The 21,718-nt window shown below is 40.1% G+C and overlaps 1 protein-coding gene across 17 annotated transcripts in view; it reads left to right on the top strand.

The window, feature by feature from the left end:
- ablim2 (actin binding LIM protein family, member 2) overlaps positions 1-21,718 on the top strand; it is a 123,815-nt gene that overhangs the window by 65,742 nt on the left and 36,355 nt on the right. For 12 of the 17 annotated variants that reach the window (XM_035994002.1, XM_035994010.1, XM_035994008.1 and 9 more), the window contains exons 4-11: positions 1,186-1,298; positions 1,596-1,722; positions 3,427-3,520; positions 12,821-12,908; positions 16,633-16,691; positions 18,309-18,350; positions 21,049-21,126; positions 21,253-21,396. In XM_035994002.1, coding sequence (XP_035849895.1) covers positions 1,186-1,298; positions 1,596-1,722; positions 3,427-3,520; positions 12,821-12,908; positions 16,633-16,691; positions 18,309-18,350; positions 21,049-21,126; positions 21,253-21,396 — 745 coding nt within the window. The remainder of the gene's footprint in view (positions 1-1,185; positions 1,299-1,595; positions 1,723-3,426; positions 3,521-12,820; positions 12,909-16,632; positions 16,692-18,308; positions 18,351-21,048; positions 21,127-21,252; positions 21,397-21,718) is intronic. The other 5 variants (XM_031299844.2, XM_031299842.2, XM_031299849.2 and 2 more) reach the window with 3 other exon arrangements.

The raw sequence follows: 21,718 nt of genomic DNA, 5'->3' as shown, positions 1-21,718 counted from the left end.
ATCAGAATGTTCCAGTGTGGCATTTGAGGTTTGTAATGTGATCATCAAACTCCTGGGCTCCTCTTCTAACAAATATTGCTTTTGTGGTGGCAAAACACACAGGCTTATTCTGCGGAATATAGAAATAGGGCAAATACTGTGTGTGTGTGTGTGTGTGTGTGTGTGTGTGTGTGTGTGTGTGTGTGTGTGTGTGTGTGTGTGTGTGTGTGTGTGTGTGTGTGTGTGTGTGTGTGTGTGTGTGTGTGATGGTCAGGTTATTGATCATTAATAATTCATCATTCCTTCAGAGTCATCCAGCTCTGTTTTTCACTCTCACAGTCTGTCTGCATGCAGCTGCTCCTTCACTCCTTTAACTGTATTTATCTGCCTCTATCTGTACAGACACTTTGCCTGTAGTTCACCATCATAAGGGGTCAGGTCACATATTCATCAACACGGATACACTGAGATATCACAAAAACAATCCATCTAACTTAGCTCAGTTTCAAGAAATGATACAATTATAACAAAAAAATAGAATATGGATCTGGAATGAAGCATGGTCCTGCTCTGTGCCAAATTTATTTAAGATTGATTTAACATTTTATGAATGTGACAGTGTTTCTTTAGTTTCTACGGAATTTGGTGTTTAATAATATACGATATCAACCTTAAAACTTCTCTAGGAGAAACCCTGAACACACTCCACTCTTCTGAAAAGCCTTTCCTCCAGATGTTGGAACTGCAGATATTTGCTCCTATGTAGCCACATAGTGAGGTCTAACACTGATAATAATCCCAGGCGTGCTGGATGGGGTTGAGAGCAGGGCTCTGTGCAGCCCATTCATGTTCTTCCACACAAAACTGGGGAAACCATTTTAGGGTTAGGGTTAACAACTTACACACGATGGGTAATTTAAGACTTATTCTCAGAAACTCAATATCTCTAAAAGTGTCTGATTCAAAATAACAATACATTAAAACACAAACTAATAAATTCACAACTAATCAATTAAAATCTTAGTCTTAGTCTCGTCATCAGTATACGGTTATTGTTTTTACTTTATATGTCAGATCAGAGAAGTAATTTAGGTGTGGCAGCATTTTATAAATCACTTGTGTCCGATGATGTCTAAATGTTTCAGAGGCACAATCTGTATCAGTCAAAGCCCTCTTCTGATGTGCTGATCTGTTTTCTGTTTGCAGACAACCTTTCCCAGCCGGCGACCGGGTGACATTTAATGGGAAGGAGTGTATCTGCCAAAAATGTACCCAGCCTCTCCCTGCCAACAGCCCTGCACCCATACAGGCTGTCCACAGTCAGTACTTTGTTTGTGTCTGTCTTTCTGTGACTGTCTCTCCTAAGAAACAATAATGCCCAAAGGAAACTTTTGTACCCTGTAAACACTGCTCGTTATCATAATGTTCTGTTCCATCCCTTAAATTGGCGCTCTCTTAAATTGTGTTAAGGCATTCCACCAAAATGTCCAATGTTCATTTCATCCTTTTGTTTATTGAAAGAAAAAGGTACTGTAGAGAGAACTCTTCCACGCAGAGGAAGTCCACTATAGTGCCAGTTCTCATCCCATCTGAACTAACTTGTCGTCTGTGTGCAGACTGCTGCGGCTGTGGGAAGGAGTTTAAGAATGAACAGTCTCTTGTAGCGCTGGACAAGCACTGGCACCTGGGCTGCTTCAAATGTAAAGTCTGCAACAAGGTGCTCAATGCCGAGTACATCAGCAAGTAAGTCAGTATGGCTGCTTTATTCATTCATTCATCATTTACTTTTCCTCGAGAGATCATTGAGGGCGACCCTCATTTTCAATGTCATTGAATCACATTACAAAGACAAATACAGAACAACAACACAGAAAGTACAATCATAAAAAAAGCAGTTACGAGTAGAAGTATGCAGGTTTAGAACTAGATTTCTAAATTGTCCAAGAGACACAAGTGAGTTGATTTTAAGGGATGTAATTTGTTCCCGTGCTATAACTACACTACTTTATCAATAATATTACTGCTATGTTCTGGCATGGTTAGTGTTGGATGTCAATATACTTCCTATCACTAATTATCTTTTTATTTGGTCAATAAATTCCATCTTTGCCCAAATTAAGTCTAGCATTCTGCATTGCCATTGACTATGACTGTTACTGTTATTGTCAGGTGACTTAATAGTGCCCGATATATAAAGACTGCTGCTTACCAGATAGAGGCTCGTTGGAGGTGCCAGAGCTGAGATCTAATGTAACCACACTCTGATCTGTGTAATGTCCTTTTAATAAGTTTCGGGTCAGACCAAGAGTCTTGGAGGTCATTAAGACTTGGCATTCAATAAACAAATACTGCACTGATCTAAACCTGTGGATGTATGGATTATATTTTCTCATTTCTCTAGCTTTCTCCAGAAATTTCAGTTGAAATTATGTCTTTTTTTATTTGTGATACACCTAAACAAAATCCACAGTGGCCCCCGGTGGCCTAGTGGCTAAGATGCTCAACATATACTGTGATTGCAACATCCCACTTCCTGTTTGCTTCTTTCATGTGACCTATATCCAGTAAAGTTAATACTATACTATAATAAAGTTGCCTGGCTGCGTTATATACCTCAATCATCAGGTATCAATCAGTTTCATATTGGCCATAGACACAATGTCAGGGAGCACTTTGTACTCTGGATTCTTCAGGACAAGTAATTAGTTTAAAAATGGGAAGATATCAATTGTTTTTGTGACACCTGTGTGGCTACTATTTATTCCATTTTCCATTGGCAGTCCAGAATGTTCTTGTTCCACCAGAATAAAAAGACTTAACATCTAAAATGTGAAGTTGCACTTCAGCTTTATGTGAGATTGCTCTACTTAAAGTAAATAAAATGGCCTAATTTGATCCTACAGTGTTGTTACTCTGCACCTGCTTTGTGATCATTACCAGTAATAATACAAAATGGTCCTCTTAAAATTGAAGATATACTGTCCCTCACATCACATAAATTATGAATAGGTAAGGAAGTGGTCTTGAAAAGGATTCTTTTTTTTTCTGTTTCGGTCTTGACTAGTCCTGGTCTTGGACTTGTCTTGGACTCGAGAAAGGTCGACTTGACTACAGCACTGCTGACGTGGGGTGCTGTGGGCTCAGATAGAGTGCTGTGGACTCAGACAGGGTGCTATGGGCTCAGACAGGGTGCTGTGGGCTCAGATAGGGTGCTGTTAGCGCAGACAGGGTGCTGTGGGCTCAGATAGGGTGCTGTTCACTCAGACAGGGTGCTCTGGGGTCAGACAGGGTGCTGTCTGCTCAGACAGGGTGCTGTTAGCTCAGACAGGGTTCTGTGGGCTCAGACAGGGTGCTGTCAGCGTGGATTCTGAGGCTCTGTGAAGTGTACCTGCTGCTCTTTGCTGTCGCTGACCTGCTGCCCTGTCCTGTGTTGTTCTGTTCTGCTAGGGATGGAATCCCCTACTGTGAGATGGACTACCACGCCATGTTCGGCATCCAGTGTGAGAGCTGCAAGAAGTACATCACTGGAAAAGTCCTGGAGGTAACATTACAGCACTGGTTACATGTAGAAGAAACACTCTGCCATAGCTGTGTGCATGGAGTATATGATCAACCTCCACCTGTCCCTTAAACGCTTCTTAAACTAGAAGGCTCTCAGAGAGTGCTGACCTTCGCCAAGGCCACATGCCCTGTCTCATTAATGTTAACAAAAGTTAAAAAAAAAAGTGCATCTGATTCAGATTTGCTTCATTGAATGGTTGGAGTTGCCAAACCACACAGATATCGAAAAAGTCAACACACTTTCTATGGCAGCTCTATAAAATTGCAGCAGCCCCCCCACCGAAACTTCAAACTTTTTGAGTTGGTGTAGGAAAAATAGTCTCTGATGGGCTTTTTTGATGATGCAGGACAAATTGTCACCCCATTTCAGAGTGGAGGAGATTGTTGTGCCTAAGAACTTAAAGCTGTCAACTCTTTCCACCTCCACTCTGTTTAGGGTCGGTGGTATAAGAGCCTTTCTGTTCCTCCGAAAGTCCACTACTTAGTTCAGATCAAGATTATGGTGATGACACCAGTCCACCAGAGACAGAACCTCATTTCTGCTGATTCATTGTCTGATTAGGTCAGTATGGTAAGAGCAATGTAGGAAATAAGTGAATAGATAGAATAATAATGGATTTATGGACTGATGGAAGCCAAGCCCATGGACTGTCTCACAACGAAAGTGAAAATAATTTGTGTATCTGCGAAGTGATTTGGATACGCTCCAAAATGATATGGGTACTTCCTCGGCCCGTGTTACATGCTTCTACCAGGATTCATGGAAATCAGACCAGTAGTGTTTCTGTAAACCTGCTGACAGGCAAACAAACCAAACTGAAAACATGACAGTGAAAGATCGCATTTCTTTTCTTGGAATGGCATTCTGACTGTAGTATCCATCTACAGATGAGTGGGGGACTAAATGTACAAAGACAGCTGGTCGCTATCTAGCCTGCTAGTTACTGTAGCTAGATGACGAGAGAGATACACAGACATTAAGTGAGCTACACAGACATTAAGAGAGCTACACAGACATTAAGAGAGCTACACAGACATTAAGCCATCACTTTTTCAGAAAACACATGAATGCAACCCACATAGCCTTAGGTTGCACAGTTGTTAAAGACAAATATATACTTTAGATATTACTGAGTAATATTCAACAAATAGCAGTGAGAGCATGTCTATGAATGCATGATGGCTGCAGGATCAATACACGAAGGGGCCTTACACCAATTTTACATGTCAAAGTCAACTAACTAGTTATGGGGGGGAATACTGCCCCTCTTATAAACGGACAGTAACATTTCTGAGATAACACATTTGGAAAGTGGGAGGGGATTTCTCAAAGCTCTAATGAAAATGATTGAAAACAATTGTGTATTGTATAGATCCAACAATGTGAGCAGAGGAGTTGGAGAGACTACAAATATATAACAGCCTTACTAACTAAGCACATTAGGTTGAAAAGACATGGGCGTATACCAGGCAGGGAGGATCTAAAGAAGAGAAATACACAAAGAGTTGTATCATGAGAAGTGTAGGATCCAGCTATTTTGGAGCTTTACCCATACGAAGGTCTAAAAGTCAGGATATATCATATAAAAAGAGAAAGTTCTCTGCGCTTCTGCAGACCACAACAATCCGGTGCAACCAAGGCAGGACAAAAACGGTATAAAGTAACAAAAAATAGCCGGTGCAACACAGATGTCTTCTTACTTGATAGTTTTATTACTTAAGGTGCAAAACAGTGACTAACATTTCGATGTAGAGTTACATCTTCAAGGACTCTGATGAAGATGTAACTCTCCATCGAAACGTTAGTCACTGTTTTGCACCTTAAGTAATAAAACTATCAAGTAAGAAGACATCTGTGTTGCACCGGCTATTTTCAGGATATATCATCTTTCTGCCTTGATTTTCTCTTTCAAACTGTCTCTTGTGAGTCCCCTAACTGTATGCAAGTGCAACACTAAATCATTGGTGCGCCCCTTTAAATGGCATTGCTCACCATGTTGTTCTTTCTGTGTTCTACTGTAATTCATTTCCATAATGTATCCTGTTATTTTACATTCCTCATACTTCTCATTCTCATATTTCCAGTCAACAGATTCCAGCGATGACCCCATTTCCCCAAAGCGATCATTAAAATTTCATCAGATCTTATGCACTGCTAATGCAGATACATGAGTAATGCTTCTGGAATAGCTAGATGTATATGCATGGATTTGAGAACAATTTTCAGCACTGAGTATCCCTATTTTCCCTGGGAGTATGAGAAGGAGCAGTGCACAGGGCAGCTTGGAGAGGCTAACACCCGGGGTGAGCTCTGCACTCGTCCCTCTGCAGCCGGCTGTGTGTCAGTCTACAGGGAATAACCAGCCACACAGGATATGCTTGGCTATTGGCTGTAGCACAGTCTTGACTTGAGTTATGGGGATGTGTTGTCAAAAGCATTAAAATGAATATGTTATCCTGAGCTGCAGTGATAGCAGTGTGCACTGAACCAAACATTGTCACAAATCTTGTCGAAATGAGTGCAATTATGGTCATATGCAGCAATGGTTGTCTTGTGTTATATGTGTGGTTAACTATAATCCCTGTGTTACTTAGAGACCCTGTTCTACACCAGAGTGGACACATGCTTGTATCAACATGGTTATTGTATCTCTGCAGTGATAAGTGATTCTTGTGATCTATACAAATGTTGCTATCAGGGCTATATGGAGAAAATCACGATATTTTTGACCAAATACCTCAATATCGATATCACAACTATATTGTAGGGTTGACTATTGGTGCTTTCATAAAACATTTACACAATGAGATTTTAGATAAATAATCAGCAGTAATGTGAATATAATGACTAAGTGGTTAAAGGCAAATGACAGTACAGCTAGAACAGTCTGGTAAGTTCAGAAAATGGCATCACTTTACTGTAATGCAGCCTTTAAAACAAGGAAAAGACAACACTTGTTTCAAATTACCATATCACGGTATCCAAAATCTAAGACAATATGAAGTCCTGTATTACGATATCGATATAATATCGATATATTGCCCAGCACTATTGCTATGTTGCTCTAGTTGTCACTTTGTTGGAAACTCAGTACTTGTGTCCATGTTGTGGTCCTGTAGGAATGATGACTTTAAGTGAGCTGAGGGCCAAATATAGCTAATCTTGCTTTGTAATGGAGACTTTTGGTGTAACCACTTATTTATTAATATTAACCATTCAAGTAGTCTCACATTACCAGCTCTACCTACCTAGCATTCTCGGATGGGAGAAAAATGTGCTCTGGTTAATTGGCATTTATTAAACCAATCACAATCATCTTTGGCGGTGCTAAGCGCCGCACGGAGCAACGGCACCTCTACAAAATAACCTCGGGAAGGAACTTGTTTTGGTGGAACATGTGTACGTCCAAAAGTAGTTTTAGTTGTGCAACAGAAAACTCAGATTGGACAGATAGTCTAGCTAGCTGTCTGGATTTACCCTGCAGAGATCTGAGGAGCAGTTAACCATAGTCCTCAGAAATCCACCGGAATTTAGAATGCCAACACAAAGAAAGAGGAAGGGGACGGGACATCTAGTGGAAAAAGAGGAACATCTGGCGGAATTTCCGGCGACACCAGAGCAATCCCGTAAATGAAACCTCGTCCATATAGACTACCATTCAAGTAATCCCCCATCAGTTCAACGTATGGGATTGTGAAATGAATCTAAAGCCAGTCAGGTATGTCCATGCATCCGAGCCTGCAAGTTGAGTGGTTAAGAAAAGACAGCAGAACATGCACAATTGGAACAAGGGAGAGAGGGATTAACACGATTCGACGAGAGAGTCCATTTGAGAGGTAAAAATGAGTGCAGGGGAATGTGGTGTTAGTGAAGCAGTCTGTTGTTGTGCAGTGATGGAGGGATGGAGGGATGGGACATGGGATACTCTCCTTGGACGGAGAGAGGGAGGAGGAGGAGAAAGCTTTTAGACAGGGGGTCTTGGAAGCTCCGGCTGTGACCTCGCAGCAACAGAGCAGCATTATAGGGACAAACAACACTTTCTCTCTTTTCTTTCATCACATGGCGGTCTCTCCCTTTCTCTCCTTTCATAAACACCTCTCAGGTTCCAGAGTCTGGGAACAAAAGAAATGAGATGAGAGCATGTTGCTGGGTTTCTTTCAGTGTGTGTGTGTGTGTGTGTGTGTGTGTGTGTAAATGACATCATCCACTTCCAGTTTCTACAGTATTGTGTCAGGCCATCATGTGTGTTCTTAATTATTTGGCCCTTTAATGTCTGGAGCCCAAGACGGATGGAAAGCACCTGTTCCTAAAGAAATTGTGTGTGTGTGTGTGTGTGTGTGTGTGTGTGTGTGTGTGTGTGTGTGTGTGTGTGTGTGTGTGTGTGTGTGTGTGTGTGTGTGTGTGTGTGTGTGTGTGTGTGTGTGTAGCAGAGTGGTCCTGTTTTTATCAGCTCCAGGCAAGTTTTATCTGCCTTCTCCTGTCCTTTCATTACCTCACCTCTTAAAACAAATGGAAAGGAATGTTTCAAGTTAATATTGTATGATAATAAAGATTACACTACATGCAACCTAATAAAATCATGAAATCAAACTTCCTACAGTGTAATTCCTCTGATAGATTCAGAATAAATTAAGAAATACAGGCCCAGCACTTTTATTAAATCAAATGCCACTGTGTGAGTTTGGAAGCCATTTCCATCCACTCTGCCTGTGCTTGGCTGCACTTTGAAGCAGTAACAGAGAGACGGAGCGTTCAGAATGTCATGACATTTGGTTGAGATCAAAGAGTGTGCTTTGTGTGGATGTATGGAGTCAATAACTGGAGGTGGTAGCAGTGAAGCAGGTTGACTTGAAACTCTACCTACATCTTTGTTGCTCAGCGGCTCATTGCTGTGGCGTTTATTTTTTGCTCTTCCCAGAAATCACCCCTCAGTCACGTAGTGTGAGTGGTACTGGGATGTCTCTTTCCTTGGATTTGCTGTCAGGCCCTCTGTGGAGGTGGAGCACAGGGGTTTACGTCAGCAACGAGTGCCGGGAAATTTAAACAACAAGCCAAGCAAAGACTGTATTTCGACAAAACAATGCACTGGAAATGATTGTCCTTTGGAGAATAAGATAAGTAAGAACCCAACTATGAACAAAGATTCGGGGCATCGTCCATTACTGGTCCTGTTATCTTAGGTGACAGACAGGTGTTAACTCATTGTGTGCACATTGATAGGCCACTGACAAATGAGGTCAAAGTTGAAACGTATTGAACTTTGAGGCAGACAAGGCAGTAAACACAAGTCCAAGATGTAAGACCCAAGAAAGTGCTGTTGTGAGGCTCAGTGTCTTCGCTTTGCAAAGCTGATCATGTGTAGGTAGATCTGTTTACTTTGTCTCTCTACTTAATTCTTGTGTTAGTTCCAAACAAGCTGGAAGTGTTAAACTCATCACCCTGAATGTGAGAAAAGGCTTCAGTATGCTTTAGGTGCTTTGCAGATTTTCCAAAAGCCTTTCCAAGAATAACAATTAATCTAGGGAACTCTCAGAATCCCCTGTTTGTGGGCATTTCTGTTGGTAGCTGCTTGTCAGTTCAGTTTTCAGCCAGGAAGTTGAACGTTTTCTTTTCCCCCCTGTAAGGCAGGGTTTTAGGCTTAAAACATATGCCAATATGCAGTGATTGGCCAGATCTTATCTCTCAAGCTCTCGTTTTTCCTTCTTCACAAAACTACTTCTGTTACTTTTCTTTTGTAAATCAGAATGCAAGACATTTAAATTTGTCAAACAGAGGTTTATACTTGACTTGATGACACTGACCTGGTGCATGAAAAGCATCACTGATTTCCTCTGTGTGTGTTTGTGCTGTAGCCATGCCCAATGCACCAAAATCCATTCCAATCTTCTGAATGGATCACCTCTCTGGCCCATTTCTGAAATTGGACAGGACATTAGATAGAGAAAGCAGATGGTCTTTATGTAATTGGGTAAATAAAGAAGTAGAAAAGGCGCAGCAGCTCTTTGCAACCTCACCTGCCCTTTCACCATTTGGCTGTCATGATCTCTCCCAACTCTTTACCACAGCTGTTTCACAAATCCAAAACTCATGCAGGAGTCTCAGCCACACACCTCAGCCGGCTACAGCTGCTTAGCCAGGGCTGTCATTCCTCAGTAAAACATCCAATGGTCAGCTTTCAAGTTCATCCCCCCTACAAACCATCCTCAACCCCTCCTCCTCCTTGACTTATCAGTCCCACAGGACATTGAATATGATCATTCTCCCCTCATGCAGCCTTGGATTCTGACAAAGAAAGGATGTGATTGCTGGGCTATCTCTTTTCCGGCCCTCTCATGCTTTCCATGTTTGAATTTCAATCCAGTTCCAGGCCTTTTATCTCTGGGCTTCAATGTTTCAAAGTCAACTTCCTCTTTTCTCTTCTTATCGTATTCAAAATATCAGCTTTTGGCAAGGCGGCCACAAATTGCTGCCAGTTTTCAAGCACCTGACTTTTGTTTTTCTCCCAATAATACCTGGACCTGGAGTCTCCCTGCTCATTGGTCAGATCTACATGTCTCTGGTTGCTTCATCTCTCTTTCTGCTGCCCATTCAGTCCAGAGCATTGAGCAATGAGCATTCTGCAGGGTGTTTCCAAGAAATAGGGTGTCGGCGTCCTGTTTTCTGGTATGATTCCATTGAAATGACACAGCAAAATGGAGGGACCTCAGAGGGGATGGTGCGTAATCAGGCCGCTGTTGAAGCAAGATGGGATGCCTTTGGGGAGGCAGGGATCAGCAGACATCAGATGACTGTTTGGCATGAAGAAGAAAACACAAAAACTATCCATCTTGAGTCGTTTAGTTTATTATTGAGTCAGTAAATCATACGTGTTTTTAACAAGAAAATCTGACAACAGAGTGAGATAATTCTACTTAATTCAAATGATGGTTTTTGTTGTGACAACACAATACAAGACAGAATAAGGCACTAGTATTGAGAAAATCACCACTACATAAGTGAAATGGTATTTGGATTACCAAACAGACTGGATGACTTGTTAAAAGGAGATGGGTTTGATGAGAATATCAGGATTTGGACTAAATACATTTTAGTTTAATCCCTGAACTCAACTGCAACAACGACTACCAAGGTGCCCTCTAACAAGGCACTGAAACTGCCTAACTACTGGGATGTTTTGCTCTAAATGTAGAGGTCTTCATGGGTCCAAAGTGCTGGACCCAAGCTGATATGGACCCATGGAAAACCTACCCAAACCCAACATGCATACAGTAAATAACTTTTCCAAAACAAAGAAACTATAATATATGATAATATGACCCCAAAAATGGGTTGGGTCCTTAGAGGGCCACCTGAAGACCTCTTCCCCCAGTGGCCCTGTGGTCTCACAAGCCCAGAAACAATTCACATGATAACTGCAAAGCAATATTACAGACACATCCATCCTCACCCTGCCCTCACTCTGGCTTGTGGGTTCTTACTCAATCTCTGGATAACATATCTCCCTCATTAGCTTCTAAATGTCAAGCCATGAAATATAAACTCCATGCTAAACACACAAGTCAAGATAAATAGTCTGCCACTGCCTACTCAGTGTTTAGGGTTATTGGGAAATGTGTAGTAAGCTTTGGACAGTTTGAGTTGAAGTGTAAAATAATGTGACAATTTCACAATTAATACTAAAGCTGCTAAACTATGTTTAGCATATGTACCTTGGATTTTCTTTTCCTTTGCAAAGGGATATTGATCAGTCACAAGTCTTTAAGGTCAAGTGGAATGCTAACGTTAAGTTGATTGGAATGTTTTAACGCCCATGTTACTCTTGTACCTTTCTCTGGAACTGCAGTGCTCCTTACTCAACACAAGTGCTCCACCTTGTGGCTAAATAATAAAACACACCCTTTGTTGTAATTTGCAAGTACCTTTACTCCAGTACTGTACTTAAGTACAAATGTTGAGGTACTTGTACTTCACTTGAGTATTTTCTTTCATGCCACTTTCTACACTTTCTCCGCTACATTTCAGAGAGAAATATTGTACTTTTTACTCCACTACATTCATCTGACAGCTTTAGTTACTAGTTACTTTACACATTAAAATTTCTGCACACAAAACACATTTAGTTTATAAAATCTGATGTGTTACATGAAATTAGCCAAAAATATAATGGCCGACAAGTCCAGCTGAAATGATTAGACCATTAAACACACAACTGTTTGGATCCTTTACACTTTCTAAAATGGGAGGATTTTTCTACATTAAGAACTTTTACTTTTTATACTTTAAGTACATTTCCTGATGATACTTACATACTTTTACTTAAGGAACATTTTCAATGCAGGACTTTTACTTGTAAGAGAGTATTTTTACAGTGTGGTATTAGTACTTTTACTGCAGTGAAGGATCTGAATACTTCTTCGACCGCTGGTCATTTGTAGCTAGTGGCACTTCAATCATGTAATGCTAATTGCACATTAAAATTAGCTCAGCAACACTCCCGGGACTGATTATTTATGCTGCATCAGCATTTTAATAAGCTAATTATGACCTTTCTATTAAAGTGTGCATTCAGACACACAGAGAGTATGTTAATGCATGTAATGCCCACGAAAACACTCATGTCTTTGCATCATTCTATGGTTGAGGTAGTAGGTGTTCCCACACCATTATGAACTCTGAGTGCAAGAGACAAAACATCTAGACACACTCCTCCATAAAAGCACTCAGCTATGAAATTCACTACCACTGTTTTCTTGTTTAACTATTCATCCACTGCACTAGGAGTGGTTGTTAAGTTCTTAAGTCAAAAATTATGAATTATTAAGTAAAAGTTCTATTGATTAATGTAAAAGTTATGAGATACAAGTGTATCTCATATCTTAACAGTTTTTTGTAATTGCTAACAGTTCATCTATTGTTTTTCTTTTCCTAATGGCAATGGCTTTCTAGGTCTGATTTTAAAGGATACGACTGCTGTTATTGTTTCTTTTCAGCTACAGTATAAAGAGCCACTCCACTGATTTTTATGAGGGTTATCTGAGTTTGAACTTGAGTTGCATTGTGGGAAGTGTAGGATACCGTTTTTCATACGGACTAAAAGTCATCATATCTGGGCTTTTTTGTTTCAATTCTGATCCTGAATACTTTTTAAATGTCTCAAGTCCCCAAACTTTATTGAATTGCAATACTTAATTTCTTGAGTACCCCTTTAACACTTCCCCTAAAGATACCCAACCCAACAATGTGATAACGTAACCTGTCCTTTTGTTTAATGCTCAACAGGCTGGAGAGAAGCACTACCACCCTGCATGTGCCCGCTGTGCCCGCTGTGAGCAGATGTTTGCAGAGGGAGAAGAAATGTACCTGCAAGGTAAATAAGCTGTTTTTGGGACTTGAGTCAAATACGTTACAAATATGTTATATATCTTTATGCTCTATAGCTCCAAACTTCAGGATAGGTACTGTATCTGCCTGACCACAAAGGATTCAATGCTAACACACGACAGTGTTTCCGCGGGGTTTTAAAAAGTCTAAAATTTCAAAATCTAAATTTTAGGCCTTAAAAAGTCTTAAATTGGCTGAAGAATTGTGTTCTAGGTCTTAATTAATTTTAAACAAGTCTTAATGAAATGCTCCCGCAGCGTGATTAAATGCACATTTTACCTCGATAAATGAACGATAATTAATCACGTTGTTCGGAATCATCTTTTCTGAAGCCAAAATGTTTCCAGACAACGGACACCGTGGTTTTTTTGGGCACAAGTTGCTCAGTTGACTCGGACTCAGTGTTTGAGTTATCCTCCATTATGATTTCCATGCGGCTGACTGGTCCGGGCAAAGTCACGTGACTACACACACATTAGAATGTTTTTAGGGAGAAAGTAGGCCTATCAACAGGAATAAATTATCGAAATTATCGTCATAGGAAAAATATGTCGACAACAGCTTCAGAATTTCAATGTCGATACATTTTCGATTAATCGTCCAGCCCTAGTTGTAGTTCTTCCCTACTCCAAATATAATTGGCTGCATTACGACTACAAATGAGACCAACATGCATCTTATATTGCAGCTGAGTGCAAGGCTGCGCAAGTCTCTATCGGAACGGATTTTATTCTTCACCTATGGGGAAGTGCAAATTTAGTGAGGTTTCCGGACTCTGACATTGACTTTTTTGGTGGTTTTTGATGTCGTCATATACAAAGTATGTCTTAAATTTCATTAATAATGGTCTTAAAAAGCCTTAAATTTGACTTGGTGAAACCAGCAGAAACCCTGCATGACTGTCTATTGTTAGACAATAAGAAGCCAAAGAAGAGCTAAAGATATAGTAGTGACCTACTTCATTTTTCACTCTGTTCTCCTTCTCTTCACTCTTTAAACTCTCTATATCCTCTTACTCAACATCAGCAGTATGAACCCGTACATGAACTTGTACATGAACTTGTTCCTAATGACCTGGGTTGCAGTTGCTATTTACTGCTGCTGTGGCACTAACACAAAGTAGCAGCTGGTGCTTTGCCATGGCTACTCCATTTATCTAAACTCGCATTGAACTGCTACTTGTCACTCTAGGGTAGATTGATTTAGTGGTGATAAAAGCTTCCTGAAAGCCTAGCCATGAACAAATTAAACTGCAACAGATTTGGAAATAAGTCATGCCTTGAGTTTGGAGTGTTGAGCTCATTTAGAAAAAAGTAAAAAAAAAATTATGTTGGAATTTTTTTTTGCTTTATCTTGAATCAATATTGCTAATGTCAGAATGTACATTTGTTTTTTGCAGGAAAAAAATTGTTGTATAAAGCTAGCATCAGGAACCCTATAAAGTTGCTAAAAACAGAACATACAGTACAAGCTAATATACAGCAGACAAAAACAATGAAGTACGAAGTATTACACAAACAATACCAACTGTAGTTTTTTAAATATGTCCGAAATGTACCAAATAACCAAGTTGTAGCATACTTTGTGTAGAGTCTGCAGCCATGCTAGCAGCCAGAGGCGTTTCTAGGACTTGAGGAGGTTCGGGGCTTAGCCTGGACCCATTTATATTTAACAGTAATATTTTGCCTGGCAATACTTTATTGATATTGCCAAGTATTGACCTTTTATTATATAAATTGCACATGAGAATTTAACTTTTTAGTACAAGAGTAATACAAATCACTTTTTCAGTCACTAGATGTTTGAAGTGAGATGAACAAACAGAAATTATATATATACGTATATATAAAACAGATGTTGACAAAGTTTTCCCTTGTCTGACACAGACCATGTTACCATGCTGATGTTGAGCCCCTGATGTTCACCATGGTCATGTATCACCACCATCTGAATTAGCATGTTTTCTAACATTTACTAATTCATTATACTAATTGATAATACATAATAACTTATTTCTCCTAAACACGAAGTATAGCTAAGGACACAGAGAGCGTCATTAGTTGCGGGGTATTTAGTCATCAGTAGGTATTTCATAGGAGTGGGCCCCACGATACGATATTATCATCATACTTATGTCACTATATGGTATTATTGCGATTTTAAACATATTGCGATATTCTGGGATATAATGCAATTTATTACCTGTTTTCCCCAAAGGAAAACTGTGTTTGTTCATCTCACTTGAGAAATGAAAATAGCAATTCATTTTTATTATTCTAGTAGCAAAAAGTTAAATTCTGATGTGCAATAATAAAAGATTGATACTTGGTTTCCGTGTATCTATAAAGTATTGCCACGCAAAATATTACTATACTATGCTGTGTCGATTTCCCCCCCCACCCCTAGTCCTTAAGTACTTAATAAACCAAAGTACTGAGAAAAAGTGAAATTTTAACAGTAAAGATTGCGCCATGTAAAAATTCAGGGAATCACCAAGTTTATGAAATAATTCCTTATTGATCAGGCACGAAGACAGAAATAAATTCAGGTACATAGACAAAGGTAGAATAAATGAAAGCACTGTATATAAAATAAAAATAAGAATCGGACAAAAATTTTAAAATATTAAAGAGCAATTAGACTAAACATTACATGCAAGCAGTATATGGTACTCACGACCATGGTTGTGATGTGATTGTGGCTGGCTGGTGAATGGGACAGTCTATGGGTCTACTACTGTTGTACTGTCTGAGGACACAAATGAGCTCCTGAAGCGTTCCATTTTGCACCTGGGTGGGATGATCATGTGGAGTTGCTGAGACAGTTCAGTCTGGACCAAATTGGTGGACCGACTGATCGACCAACCACCACTGCAATCCTTAGCAACAATGTGAATTGACACGTGCAATGTTGGATGAAACAATTCAATTCAATTTTATTTATAGTATCAAATCATAACAAGAGTTTTCTCAAGACACTTTACAGATAGACCACATTCTATAATGTACAAACCCAACAATTCCAATAGTTCCCCCAAGAGCAGGAAACCTTGAGTGGTGAAGAAAACTTTCTTTTAGGGAGAAACCTCAGACAGACCCAGGCTCTTGGTAGGCGATGTCTGACGGTGCCGGTTGGTGGTGTGATGAACAGTGAAAATTATAGTCACAATAAAGATAATGGAACTATGAATAGAAATAGTAGTTATAGTAGTTCATGGCGTAGCAGAGCACTGCAGGACGTAGCAGGGAATAGCAGAACATAGCAGGTCACTGCAGGACGTAGCAGGGTGTAGCAGGGCACTTCAGGGCAATGCAGGGCAAAGCAGGGCGCCGAGCAGGACCCCGTCGACAGCTGCATCCATGATTTAGGTGCCGCCCTATTGAAAACTGTGGGGCGAGAAAACATAAGGACTCCAGGGAATAAGCTCCCCAGAGCTAAGTTATTAACAAGCATTTCTGGGACATAGATGCACACAGATGGAAAGAGAGAGGAGAGGGGAGCTCAAAGTGTCAAAGGAAGTCCCCCGGCAGTCTAAAACTATAACAGCATAACTAAGAGCTGGTCCAAGGTGAACCTGGGCCAAGACAAACCCTGCAACTCCTCACTCCTTAACTATAAGCTTTATCAAAGAGGAGAGTTTTAAGTTTACTCTTGGAAGTAAATGGAAACAATCCCAATCTGACAGCTTCTGTCTCTGTCTCTGTCTTCAGGATCTACCATCTGGCATCCTCCATGCAGACAAGCAGCCAAGCTGGAGGAGAAGAGTAAGGTGGGTGGAAAGACTGCTGAGCCACAACTGTATACTCGTCAAGATAAGATGCATGAGGCTTTTTGTCACAAATCCTCATTGGAACCAAAATAGATCCAAATTAGAACACAGAGCCCATTTTGTTTTAGTAAACATTGTTACTTGGATGTCATTTGGGAAGATGTAAGTTGTTTCTTAATTGTACAACTGTAAATAGGGAGATAGAATTGGTTAAATTGAAGGCTAAAAATGAAATAGTAGTTGAATTACTTTCCGATGTTGTCCTAGACCTCTCTGATAAGTACTAAAACACATGTCGTTGCTCAGCATTGCTGTTTTGGATAGACAAAAAAGGTCCAGGTAAATGAAAGAGCTTCTGAATGTCTTTGAATGAGCAGAGACCCATTGCTCTAAAAACGTCTTCCAGAGTGTGTACACCATTATTACTCCACTGGGGGAATGATATTGGACGTCCTCCCAAATGGAGACCACAGTTATGGAATAAGATAGAATGCCGGTACCAATTAGATGTAATTTTTCTAAATATATTAGTAAATTGCCAAACAGAAATTAGTTCAGAAATGGTGACAAATTTAGTTTTAGAATGTTTAGTCGAAATGTTGGAATAGATTAGAGCTTGTAGTCTATGAGGGAGAACAAGGTTTTGCTCTATAGAGTACCAGGACACATAGGCAATGGAATCCAACCATTTGGAAAAAGGACGCAACACAAATGGCCAATAGTATCATTGGAAGTTTGTAAATCCCAGTCCACCGTCACATTTTGGTCTCTGGAGGGTTGAAAGTTAGAGTCTATGTTTCTTTTTACCCCATATAAATGTGGAGGTAGCAGAATATAATTAATTCCACTGGGTGACGCATAGAGCTGAAAAAGTTGATTCGTAGGAAAACATTCATTTAAAAAAATGAAATACGAATATGGAATGAGAGGTGAGATGTGCTCCATCTTTGTAGTTCAGTCTTCACAAGCACCTTGCTGTAGTTAATTGACACAGGGCTTGTAACTGAGGGGTGGATGGAGACCTCCATTATTCTATTTCCCACCTGTCTTATTCTATTTTAGCTGTTTTTATATTCACTTTAACTGATGTTTTTAATTGTTTTTGCTGCTCTTTAATGTTTTATTTATAGCACTTGGAATTGCCTTGTTGCTGAAATGTGCTATACAAATACAGCTGCCCTGCTTTTCCCAATTATGTAAGGTTCTGAGTTTAATGGGGTAGCCAAATGTCTCATAGAGGTATTCAGGGGGGATAGTGCAGATTTTCCCAAATTAATTTTGTATCCAGATATCCGTCTGAAACAGTATATCATCTGCATACAGAGGTATGTGGTATTTGGTATTAATAATAAGACCTGTGTTCAAAATTTGAAAAATAAAAGTGTAAATGTAGTGACTATGACAAGTTCAACCTTTCAACCTCAAGACAAATCAGAACGTACCATGAATATGTGACTAACCAATCACAATACAGTGGGTAGTTCAGGACAAATTACCATTAAAATACAATTATTATTGTTTTAGCGTTGCATCAGCCGCCCTGCAGCCTCACATCCAGTATCTACCATTCCTCCATTTCCCATCCTCATTCCTCATCATAACCCTTCTCCTTCCCAGAAGCAGGTCCGGATACAGCTCAATGACATCACTGAGCAACAGGTTGGTGCTCCTGTACGTCGCTGCACCCACCCAAACCCCACTCCCATCTGCTGCATGGGTTGATCATAATTGTTGACCCCATACTACTTTAGTTGCTTCATGTTGAGCAGCAGCCACACCCACAGGCCACCCACTGTAAAGACCTTTGATTGGTCAGGGACTGATGATGCTGTAACATGTCGATCTGATCACTCTGTGCATGTACAGGGATGCTTTCATTAGCAAGTGGAGATGAGTGATGTATGTCAGTACCTGCATCTGTAGGAAATATCATCTGTATCTGAAGAGACACTCTCACAACTTGACAGACAGAGGATATATCTGATAATCATGCAAGATGATAAAGATCAAACTACCAATATTTAATTTGTTCTGACATGGTAAGCTGCCTCTGTCTTCAACTTGTGTGCTTTAACAATAACTGTGATTGGTGCTGATCGCCATGTCAGACACAGCTTCACTAAAAGCACCACTGTGTGATACTTGTGTGCTGTTTGAACATAATGAAATAAAAATTTGCTCTTTGGTGAACAAAGGGCACCAACAATAATACAAATGTCAATAGTTTATATTTAGGTGTATAGTTTAAAGGAATACTTTAACATTTTTGAATATACATGTGATTAAGTTTTCTATCTTTTTATATAATTGTAAATGGAATATATTTTGTTATTGAATGGTTGGTTGGACTAATTTGTTATTAACAAGCAGTTTAAAGACGTTGTAAAAAATCGGTTAATTAAAAAATAGCCAAGGGATTAATTCATGAAGAAAACAATAACTAACTACAGTAATACTGTACATGCAGCACTGAACAGAGTTTAATGTGGTTCCTTAAAGGAAAAGAACCAGGCAGATTCTCCTCCTCCTGAAAAAGCCCAGTCTGCTCTGATTGGCTTGCAAGAAAAATATGGCGCACCTTTGCAACGGTAGATACTCAGATGGGGGGCGGTATACATTCTAATGAGGCTGCATGTGACAGAGCTGAATCTAAATGACTTGTTGAATCCCATGTTTTATTATCTAGGGAGCCCACAAAAAACCTATTGGGTTGTCTTATTTCGAAGTTTGTGGGTTGGTAAGGACTCCAAATGTATGTGCACAAGCACTGAGAAAGTGAGTTTTTCATGCCACGTCCCCTTTAATTGGATGAACAATAAAAATATGTAATATCTCTCTCTGTCACCTCCCTAAACCTGTGTGCATCCAATATATTAAAACATAATTGTTAGGGCTGTACCTGACTCAGAAATTTGTCAGCCGAATCCGATTTGGCTGTATAATACGAATCTTGGACTAATGGTTCGCCTCTTTTTTTTGACAGTTTGCGCATGGTGCACGGCTTGTTAGACAGCATTACGGCATGTAGTCCTAAATAATGGCAACAGCCACCGCCTCCTCTCTCTTTTATTAAACAGATTTAGTTTTAGTGTAAACACATTAGAAGTTTTTTTTCATATAGACTAGCAAGTAATGTTTTATTGAAATTATTATTGAAACTTAATAAGGGGCTTCGGTGGAACGTTCAGGGTGACAGCCACGTTTACTTATGTAAACAAGCTAAGCTTGCCCTCCAAGCTAATTCATGCTAATTTTGCTACGCTACGGATCGGAAATGTGTGACAAAGTTTTTTGCTGACACTATATATCAAACAAAAGCCAGAGACTATGTAATATTAAGTTGCTGTGAGCTGTACATTTATTACTCCTAAGCAGAAAGCAGATGATAACGTTATCTCAGAGCTTAAACTGGCCTAAATGTTCGCAGAAGTACACTGCACACTGACTGACAGAACAAAAAAACCAACTGATTGGTAGCTCACCTGGTAGAGCGTGCACCCCATGTACCAAGGCTCAGTCCTTACCGCAGCGGCCCAGGTTAGAATCCAACCCGTGGCTCTTTGCTGCATGTCTTCCCTATCTCTCCCCACTTTCTTGTCTACAACTGTCCTATCCATTAAAAGCCAAGCCAAAATGTCCAAAAACATGAAATAAAAATAAAAAAAATGGTTTACTTGAAGAATCTCAGTCGACTTAGGGGTATCCAACTGATGATTAGAGTCTTTAAGACCGACGCAGTTGTCAATTTCCCGTCCAGCGGCCACGTCGTTTGAATAGCAAATACACCTGCGCCCATCTGTGTGCCCATGGTCGTGCAGGTCTTACAGGGAGGTGTGTTCAGGTGCATTCTTGGCGTATTGCTATCTTGAGGCAGCGGAAAGTGATCGCGTCATTGACCAACAAAAACCTGGTCAAACGTCGATAACGCAGCATTTTCATTGTTATTTTAACAGTGCATTAGTAAAATGTGCCTAGGCTCGTTTACAGCGTGCACACTATGTGTGTTACACACACAGGGACGCAGCACGGCAGCACACAAACATGTAAAAGATTAAAAATAAAAATATTAAGCAGCAAATCCGCTATCATAATAGCAATGCGCCAAGGTACAAACACGACTGGCTTTTAAAGGGAATGGGAGATAACACTGATTGGTTTATTGCATGTTACGCCCAAAACACACCTATGAATTAATTAAGACACTAAGTACAACCTTTTTTCTGCCTTCAAACTAACAAAAGTGGATTTGTACACGCCCTAAACGCACATGCGCCAGGCCGCTTAGATCGTTAAAATAGGGCCCTTCGACTTTCAGGGGGCAGCCCTAATTGTGTATGTGTGTGTGTGTGTGTTTCAGGTGACCCGGACTTCATCTGAGAGCATTACTTCAGTCCCAGCATCCAGCGCCTCAGGCTCTCCCAGCAGAGTCATCTATGTAAAGACACATAGTTCATCTTTTTCCAGCAGCGTTCTGTATACTAATGATCTGTAGTTACTCAAGAAAACATATTAATACCAGTACATGATGAATAGATGAATGTTTTCTTCCCTCTGCTGCCAGGCCAAACTAGGAGAGGAGATGCTGGACTACAAGGACCTGGCGGCTCTTCCAAAGACCAAGGCCATCTATAACATAGACAGGCCAGACATGCTGTCCTACTCTCCATACGTCAGCTACCCGTCTGAAGAAAGGCACTATGGAGAGGTAGACCAGCCTCACAGCTCTCTGGCTTTCACAGCTAGCTAGCTTTACACCTCTCTAATTCAGTGGTGGGAATTAACTAGGTACATTAGAGCTGGGCAATATGAAGAAAATCAGATATCTCGATATTATTGACCAAACACCTAGATGCCGTTATTGCAACAATATTGTAGGTTTGACTATTAGTGCTATCAGAACATATTTTCACAATTAGATTTTAGATACATATTCATCATTCATTCATAATGTGAATATAATGACTAAGTGGTTAAAGACAAAAAATAGAACAGCTAGAAGAGTCTGGTAAGTTCAGAAAATGTAATGC

The sequence above is a fragment of the Sander lucioperca genome, chromosome 17 (assembly GCF_008315115.2).
Source record: "Sander lucioperca isolate FBNREF2018 chromosome 17, SLUC_FBN_1.2, whole genome shotgun sequence".
Taxonomy (NCBI): Eukaryota; Metazoa; Chordata; class Actinopteri; order Perciformes; family Percidae; genus Sander; species Sander lucioperca.
The sequence above is the reverse complement of the archived record's forward strand: the minus strand, read 5'-3'. Positions and strand labels throughout refer to the sequence as shown.